The 9,045-nt window shown below is 55.7% G+C and overlaps 1 protein-coding gene across 1 annotated transcript; it reads right to left on the reverse strand.

Moving 5' to 3' along the window:
• Nucleotides 1–252: 252 nt before the first annotated feature.
• On the reverse strand, nucleotides 253–3,855 carry CDKN1B (cyclin dependent kinase inhibitor 1B). Its single transcript, XM_082310172.1, has 3 exons — nucleotides 2,875–3,855; nucleotides 2,150–2,280; nucleotides 253–913 (listed from the first exon to the last, which is right to left on the reverse strand). The coding sequence occupies exons 1-2, from the start codon at nucleotides 3,347–3,349 to the stop codon at nucleotides 2,159–2,161; spliced, it is 597 nt and encodes a 198-aa protein (XP_082166298.1). The 5' UTR covers nucleotides 3,350–3,855; the 3' UTR covers nucleotides 253–913; nucleotides 2,150–2,158.
• Between the last annotated feature and the right edge of the window lie 5,190 nt (nucleotides 3,856–9,045).

Here is a 9,045-nt window from a genome sequence, read left to right on the forward strand (position 1 = left end):
CAAACTTTTTTTTTTTTATTTTTACATACAGGTACACAGGCAATGTAGAAATACTGTTTAAAGATGTAGTATCCCTTTTCCCTCACACACAAACACTTCAGGAAGTGGGTCAGATCAGAAAACAACAATATTCGAGATTCAGAGCAAAAGCCCTCTAGATTAGGTTAAAAAAAAAAAAAAAAAGGAAACAGGAAATCAGGCGATGTAACAACAGGATGATTTTACACAGCTTTTACAGGCATTCAAATCTGCTGTATGGATTTGAGGTCGGGGCGGGGGGGGAACTTTTGCTACGACATAACGGAATCATCACAGCTCCCACCTCTTCAGCTTAATGCAGTAGGAAGAAATTTCACAAGCGGCCTGTAATAATCTGCTCTGAGCAGGGTTACCACGATGGTACATTAAAAAAAAAAAAAAAGAAAAAAAAAAAGGGGGAGAAAAACCACAGCGGACCCACTTAAAGGGACAATACATCTTTAAGTAATAAAAAACCTACACTGCTTCTCTTCATACATTTCTTTGCTTGCTAGATTGTGAAAGCAAGTTCTAATCAGTCGCCCTCTTCCACTCCCTCCCCCCTCCCAACAAAGTTTATGTGCTACATAAGGTAAAAACTATATACACAGGTAGTACAATGAAGCAAATAAGGAAACACCTAATTGCACAATGCTACATCCAATGCTTTTAGAGGCAGGTCTTTTAAGAGTGCCTAAAATTTTAGTGTTATTGTTTGCCTTGTGTTGTTGTTGTTGTTTTTGTTTTGCTGCTGTTGTTTTTTCAGTGCTTGTACAGGACCTCCATCCCACGGAGATCGGCGATATGTATTTTCGTTTCCACTACATCTTTACATCTTCCTCGCTTCATCGCCCCCCGCCGCACCCGATGAAGGAGGACACGCACATCCTCCGCTCTGCAACGGGGTGGGGGGGAGAAAAGAAGACGGGGGAGGGAGGGAGGGAGGGAGAAGGCGATTAGAAAAACGTCGAGAAGAAACGCCATCCGCCGCGCAACCGGTTCAAACCGACGCCGCATCCCCGGGGCGGGCAGGCCCTGCCCGGGCGGGGCCCCCGCGCTGCCCGCAGCCCTGCCCGCCGGACCTCGCACCCTTTTACCCCCTCGCCGGGGAAAAAGAGGGCGGTGGGACCCCTCCTGTCCGCCCCGGGGCTCGGCCCGGCCCCCCCCCCCCTCCCCCCCCCCCCCCAAACAAGCGGGCGGTAGCAGCGGCATTTGCATGGCCACGCAGGCTGACGTGCTCCTCCACGGCTCACCCCAGCGGGACTAATTTGTTGCAACTTCTCCTTTACAGCTTAATCTCTTTCTGCACAATCGCAAATCGTGTTTGTAAACCTCGTTCCTAACCTCGGCTCCCAAACCGCCGGCGCAATTTACCAACTCCCTCCGCCCCAGCCCTCGCCTTAAAACAAAACAACAACAAGGGGGGGGGGGGGGGGGGGGAAGGCACAACCCAGCTCCCATTAACCCGCTCTCTTCCCTTTGCCAGCGTCTGAAACCAAACCAAAACAACTGGGGGAAGAAAAAAAAAAAAAAAAAAGGAGAAAAAAACAACCTTGCCTAGCTCAGATTTTAAAGAAAGTGCCCGGAATCCCCTTAGACCCAAATTCTTGACTTATTTCTGTCGGGGTGGGAGGCCGCCGCGACGTGCGACGGCAACGCTGACATTGTAGGTGAAAAAGCAGCGGGGGGGGGGGGGCACACACACGGGGACCCCCCGAAATCCCTCGTCATCTGACACCATGCACCAGCCGCGCTGGGAACGCTGTCCCTCCGCCCGCACGGTCCCCGGGAAAGGGCCCTTCCCGGTCCCGGGAGCGACGGCAGGGCCGGTCCCACCGCGGCCGGGGCTCCCGCCCCAGCCCCAGCCCCGGCCCCGGCGACGCTGCGGAGCCCGGCGCTGCGCTTCGCCCTTGTTTTGTTTTGTTCAAGCCCTGCTCGTCCCACCCCCGCCCTCCACCGCAGACCCATCCCCGAGCGCGGGGGAAAGGCACCCTTCCCCGGAGAACAGACCCCGCAGCGAGCCCGGGGGGGACGACGAAGCCCTCCTCCTCTTACAGAAGCAGGGCACCCCCTCGGTCACCCTTTCTTTCCCTTGTTTGCATCCTAATGCCAAACCCTAAAGGGAACCTACCTAAACGGTTTACGTTTGATGTCTTCTTGGGCTTGATTTCTTGGGTGTTTGCTCCACTGAACTGGCACTGGGGGAGTCTTCTGAAACCTCTTCTTCTGTTGTGTTGGCTCTTTTATTTTGAGGAGAGGAATCTAGGAAGGGAAAATTAAAAACAAGTGTGTGGGGGGAGAGTGATATTAAAATATTGTCCTTCCAGATGTTTGTTCGGCATCCGGGGGGGGGGGTAGCTGGGGCCGGGGGGGGGGGGGGAGGGGAGAATATTCCCGGATCCCCATGTCAGCTATCGGCTACGTGAAAGCGAGCAGGGGGAGGGGAGATGCGCTTCTCTCTAGCCAAGAGACTCAAGATTCCTGTTTTCGGCTAAAATCCCTGTCCGTCTTTTGCCTTAGCGTGAGCCTTGCGAACCTCCTCGCACTCGGGCAGGAGGCCGGGTCCCCGCAGAGGGGCGGCGAGGGGACGCGGGGGGGATGATCCGCGTCCCGGGGCTTCTCCTTGCAAATCATCATTTAACGCGGGACCCCCCCGGGACTGCAAACAGCACCTGGGCTCTTTTAGGGAAAGCCTAACGGGGAGGGGGGGTGGTACAGGGAACTGGTGCCTAGCGGGGCACAGCCCACGGCGGTCCGGACACGCGTGGCCCGGGGGAAGGGGCCGAGCGCCCCGGCGCTGGCACCAGCGGCGGGCAGGCGGAGAAGAGCGGTGCCGCTCCCGCAAGGGTACGTTACCATCGGCGGCAGGTCTTTTCCTCTGCCCAGTGCACTGCTCTGCAAAGTCCGTCTGGTTTTCAGAAACATCAGTCTTTTGATCTACACAGTGAGTGTCCTCTGAGATTCCCTGAGAACCGACAACAACCACGGTTTGGCAATTCCCGTTTACATCCAAGCTCTGGCGGCCGGCGGACTTGCAGACAGCTTTCAGTAGCCTGGGGGGTCTGAAGTAGAAGTCGGGCGAGCTCCCCTTCTCCACGGCTTGCCACTCGTACCTGCCTTCCAGCGGCTTGTGATTCTGGAAATCGAAATTCCACTTCCTCTGGCATGCCTCCTCCATCTCCTGGCGGTGCTTCTTCAAGTCCCTGTTTAACTCTTCGTGATTCACCGGCCCGAAGAGGTTCCTGCAAGCTGACGGCTTCGGGTACTCCGACTGCCTGGCTTCCATGCGCTCCAGGGTAGGGCTCCCATTAGAAATACGGACGTTTGACATCTCCCCCCACCCTCTTTCTTCTGGCGGCGGTTGTTTTGCTCGGTGCTCTCCCCCCCCAGCCGCCGCCGCCGCCGCCTCCTCCTCCTCCTCTCCGCCTTTTATTTCTCGGCGCTCGGCGGCTTCGCTCCGCGCCTCCCCTCCGCGCTGCCCCGCTCGCCGGCCCCGCCTCGGCCCCGCTCGCCCTCGGCCCGCGGAGAAGGGGCGAGGAGGAGCCCTTGCATAAGCGCCGGCCCGGGGATGAGCCCCGAAGGCCGCCGCCGCTGCCGGGGAGCCCCGGGCGGGTGGAGGAGCGGTGCGCGGGGGGAGCGCCCAGGCGGGGAGCGGCGCTGCCCTCCGCGGCCCCGGCTCCGCGCTGCCCCGCCGGTGATGGTGGTGGTGGTGATGGTGGTGGTGGTGATGCCTCCGCCGCTCGCACCGCCGCCGCGTAGTAAAAACGAGACGGAAAAAAACAAGGGGAGACGAGCCCTTTTCTCGGTTGCCCAATATGGCGATTGAAGGGAGGCTGACGAAGAAGAAAATGATTGACAGGACGAGTCTATTTAAACAGCCCGGCCGAGCCATTGGTTACGGCGGCGGGCACCGCCCCGTCGGCCCGGCCCTGCCTCGCCGCCGCCGCCGGCTCTAAAGGTGGCCCCGGTCGGGCCGGGCCGGGCCGGGCTGCAGCCCCGCCGAGCCGAGCCGAGCCGAGCCGAGCGACGGGAAGCGATGGAGGCGAGAGGGGCGGGAAGGCACCGCGCTGGCCGCCTTCCCTCCGCCAAGCCCGGGCCCGGCGGGACTGGTGCCCACCGCCCCCCCAAAAAACCCACCCCATCCCGTTGCGTGCCCGAGAGGCCTGAGTAATGGTGGCGGCTGGCTGCATTTTGACTCGTTCCTGTGACAGGCGTCTCCCGCCGCTCGGATTTTCCCGGGTTGGGCTGTGGCGATGCAGCCCCCCCGGGGCTGGGGGCAAGCTCGGGGCTAGCGGGGGGGCTGTCCCCCGGGGAGGCCGGCACCCCGGCCCCATGGCACCCCGACCCCGCCGGCTGCAGAGCCGGGCTGGTGGCTCCCAGGGATCACCTCTTGCTGCCTTCTCGGCAGAGAAAGGACTAGGTGAAGAAATGGCTCTAAAAAAAAAAAAAAAAACCCCAACTCTGCAGGGATTTCAGATCTCGGCAAGCAGGGGAAAGAAAACAAAAGCATTCGTTTTTCTCCTGTTTGTGTGCTCGGGAGATTAGATGACAGCCAGGGATTTTCTAAGCAGCTTCCTCGGATAGCCACAGCAGGTACGGTGGAGATAAGAGCAACACAGTGCCCTCCTCTGTGCCCTCCTTGTCTCCAGCCCCTTCCTCAGCCACCTTCCCTCACCGGGCAGGGCAGCCCCCTCAACGCCTTGCAGGACGCTGCGGGTGCTCTCAGGTGCTGAAGGTTTTGACTTTTCCAGGAGCCCAGATCCAGGGCCTGAATCTTTGGAGGGCTGGAGGCTCTTCGCACCAATCCATCTGGCCAGGTCTCTTCTGCAAGCAGAGCAACCCTCTCCAAATTTTGCTTCGGGGGGGGGCGCACCAGTGATAAGCTATCTCAACAAGGCAGGGGTCAATACAACTGGGTTTAACTGGCTGAGAGAAGAGTCAACTGGTTTGGCCTTGAAGACATGGAGCTTTTACCCTTTGCTGTACTTAGACACACAGACTCAGTCAGGCTTGGGGTCTACAGTTTTGATGGGCCACCGAAACCTTCGCTGCAGTTGCTCTTGTGAACTGATATGCTGAACCCTGCACACACTGGAGAGGGGACAAAATTATAACACAGTGCTCAAGCCCGGGCCATGGCAGTCTGCTTGCCTTCATCAGCCCCGAGGCAGTAGCCCCCGGCCTCTGCTCACACCACTCACCCGAGTAATCTCAGTATCGCCAGACCCGAGCTCAAAACAATGATGTGCGCAGGCAAAAAAAAATATAATACAAATGAGATTGGTTTAAAAACCACAAGGTTGAAATAAAATATTAGCCATGTTATTTTTATTTGTTTGCCAGGTTTTTCAGCACTCAGAAGCTGTTTTCCAAATCCTCTCAGCAACCACAAGTTCTAGCAATTCACTTACAGCAAATTAAAGCTGACATTCTCATGTCTGCAGGAGCTGAGACTTTTTTTCGAAGTTGCAAGTCCATGATAAAACTGCGTCAGCTGACAAAGTGGGGCCTATTCATCTGCTTTATTTGCAGGATTTCATCTTTATTTCTCCAGGCTTTCCTGTGTTTGACTTCCATAGCCACCAGCAAGGAAGTGCCATTTCAGACTTCTCTCCACTTTCTCTGCCAGGTGTGGGACACTTGGCTCGTTTTGTTGTTCTACACAAGAGAGTCGTTGTAGGCTGAGAAAGTGATCTGCAAAATATGTCCGGGGGCTCCATGAAGATGCCCAGGGCTCACCCTGCTGATGGGGGCCTGCCTGCTGGTGACCTGCTGCATGTCCCACCGGTGACTCCTTAGATCAGGAGTTCCCAGTCTCTGCTCCCTGGGAGTCATCGCTTGTCTCCCAAGTCCACAAAAGAAAAGCAAACCCCTTGGATTACGGCATTGTACCAGAGTAGAAACACATAGCAGGGAAAAAAAGTAATAATGGAGTCTAAATATTGGAAAAGACTGCATGCCTCACAGGTAAACACCCAGGAACGTGACTGCAGTGGAAAAGAGCACTGATTTATCCACAGCCTTTGGAAAAGAAGAAACAAGTTACTGTAGGACAAGAACCTTCTGGGTTTTTTTGTTTATACCACCACTAGCACAAGAGCCTTAGACTAACCCCCTGGATGCTGTGCAAGTATATTGAAAACGAGTAATTAAGGGGGGAGGGGGGGGAGCATCTGCATCCCTGGAGCATCCAGAGCCCCGGAGCATCCGCGGCCGCGGGGACCGAGCGGGACCCCCGAGCGCGGCATCAGCCGCGCTCGGGGGTCCCGCTCGGTCCCCGCGGCTTTTTCGGTTTCCCCCTACCCCTTGTCCCCTGCGATGCGGTCTCGGCAATCCACCTTAAATCGCTGCGGCTGCAAAGGAGGAGGAAAAAAAAAAAAAAAAAAAAAAAGCTGTGTCTGCAGCGACCTTGCCATGATCTAAAGTGTTTTGTTTACAGTCAGGCACCCCCGATGGCTGCAGCAAATCGTTGAGAGAGGCAGGCGCCCGCCCGTAGTAGCAGCGAAGCGTGAAAAAAAAAAATACAGGGGAAAAAAAAAAAAATACTAGAGAGGCTCTGGAGTAAGGATCTGGAAAGATCAGAGCGCCATCGTCTTGCAAAAGAGGGGCACAGCAGCGGGGATGCGGATTTCCGCGGGTTTGCGCGGCCGCGGAGCGGGGTGGGGATGGGGAGCGGGGGGGGCGAACTCCAAGAGTGACCCCAAATCCTCCAACAGCCACTTTTTCCTCGCTCTGTTGCCGTTTAAACTGAATGCAGGCAGTCAAAAATGGGAAGAAAGGATTAGAGAAGGAAGGGAAAACAAACAACAACAACAACAAAAAAAACCCCAAACCCCAACCAAAACTTGGAGGAGTGAACCGGGAAGGAGGGAGGAGTGTTTATGGGGAGGTCTGTGCGAGGAATGTCCTGGCTCCTCTAACAGCCTCTGAACACCCTGTCCCCTCTCTTCCCAGTGCCCTGCTCCTCTCTCTTGTTTGGGCTTTTCCACTGGCAGAGCTGCTCACTGTTTTTCTTTCCTCCAGAACCGCTTAGGCAAGCTTCCCGTCCTCATTTTGGCCACCCTCCTTCCCCAGCACTTTATAAGGTTGTCGAGTGAACCTGCAAAGCACATCTGAACTGTACACATAAAGGGGCTGGGTTGTTTGGGATTTTCAATATTCCCTTGCGAATAGCAGGGAAATTGGGAATAATACCTGACCTGCTCCACAGGATGCGTCTTCCAGAGTTGAGGATGAAGGAGGCAGGGGCACGGTGTGACCCATTGGAAAGCTGGAGGCTTGAGGAATTTGCTTTTCACCCACGTCAGCTGTTACTGAGCTGATGCTCTTTCCCCACGCCTCCAATTTTTCAGGCTAAATGCTCATTTTCTCAAGAGATATGGCGTGAGGCCACCATGAGATTTGAGGCGCAGGCCCCAAGAATTCACCTAAGTGCACTGGAGATATTCATAACGTGCTGAACAGGAGCCCTTCCCTTCTGGGCAGGATTAGGGCCCAGGGAGGTTCAGCAGCGGAGGCTGTCAGGGAGGAGAGAGGCCTCTGCCATTTTAGCTTACGAAGGCCCTGGGATATCACGCAGCAGTGCCCAGCATCGGAGCAGTGCCAAGGGGTGGGCTAGGAGACCCCAGCCCCTCTCTGCCTGCCTCGCTGTAGGGGCAGGGTGCAGCAGCTCAGCAGGCAGCATCCCTGCCAGGGAGCTGCTCCTGCTGCCCGCCCTGCCTGTAACCCCCTTGCTGCAGGCAGGAGGGCTCAGCGCAGGCAGGAGGCAGGTGTGCTGCCCGCGCCTCGGAGAGAGGGTACAGCCAAGCAGAGTTTAAGACCTTTTGCTCATTTGATGTAAACTCTAGAGGGAGCCTAAGGACAGAGATCAGGCCAGCGCCAGGACCTGGCCTCCCTCCTGGCAGCATCCCCCCTGCCCCGGGCTGCCCCCCCCGGCAGGGTCCCTGCTCTCATCCCTGCTGCCCTGCACTTTTGGGGGGCTCCGCTCTCTGTTTCCCTTGCTGCAGGTGGAGAGCAGTTGTGCCCAGGGATGCGGGCCCCATCACACACCTGCAAAAGCCTTGGATGGGATCAAGGTGCGAGGACCAGTTCAGGGGATTTTGAGCCCTTGAGAGGGTGCTGGCTGGGGGAACAGCTTAGGGGTGCCCCTAATGGGGTTTGTTTTAAAAAGCGGGTAATCTGTCAGAACTGCCTTCTCTGCAAGGGGTTGGACCATCTCACCATGCCCTAGGGCGGGTTATACAAACAGTTATGTCTGAGGAAGATGCAGGTTAAATTATTAGCACTCAAAGTTACTCATTCTTCTCTCTCTGGGGCTCTCTGCTTGTCACCAGCCTTCCCTTGACTTGCTAAAGGAGCAGTGCTTCTAAACTGACCCTGATTTTATCTCAGGGAAGAATCTCCTGGTATGGTTCAGACCACTTTGTTTTTCGTTTTGCCTGAAGTGCAAAATGAGAGAGAGCTTAAACTGCTCTTGAAGCAGGTGAGGCTGGGAGTGTCCTACAGTGAGCAGCGATTCACCCCTCTGGGTAATCAACTTTTCCATTTTCACACCAGGGACAAGGAAGAGGATGTTCCTGTGCAGTCCCAAAAAACAAACATAAACACACACACACACGCACACTTATGTTGAGCTATCCCAGCAAACAACACTATTGTGGAGATGGGGCTTAAATCAGTAAAATGATTACTTGCTGTAAACTGGCCTAATTTCCCCAAACAAAACACACCATATGAACAAAAGCATTTTCAAGCCAGTATAACTCCATCTGTGCAAGACTTCCTATTCAATACATCACATATCCCTTTGTCAGAATAGCAAATTTTTGACATGAGAATCTTAACTAGAGGCTTCTTGTGGCAGCTAAATAGCCTCCTCTCCTCTCCTCTCCTCTCCTCTCCTCTCCTCTCCTCTCCTCTCCTCTCCTCTCCTCTCCTCTCCTCTCCTCTCCTCTCCTCTCCTCTCCTCTCCTCTCCTCTCCTCTCCTCTCCTCTCCTCTCCTCTCCTCTCCCCTCCCCTCCCCTCCC

This window comes from Platalea leucorodia (assembly GCF_965183815.1).
Source record: "Platalea leucorodia genome assembly, chromosome: 4".
NCBI classification, from domain to species: domain Eukaryota; kingdom Metazoa; phylum Chordata; class Aves; order Pelecaniformes; family Threskiornithidae; genus Platalea; species Platalea leucorodia.

Excerpts from the sequence above, each read along its gene's own strand:
- CDKN1B (XM_082310172.1), bottom strand. The coding sequence starts at position 3,349 with ATGTCAAACGTCCGTATTTCTAATGGGAGCCCTACCCTGGAGCGCATG. Across the intron at positions 2,281-2,874 it reads GAAAAGACCTGCCGCCGATG|ATTCCTCTCCTCAAAATAAA; the intron begins GTAACGTACCCT and ends TTCCCTTCCTAG.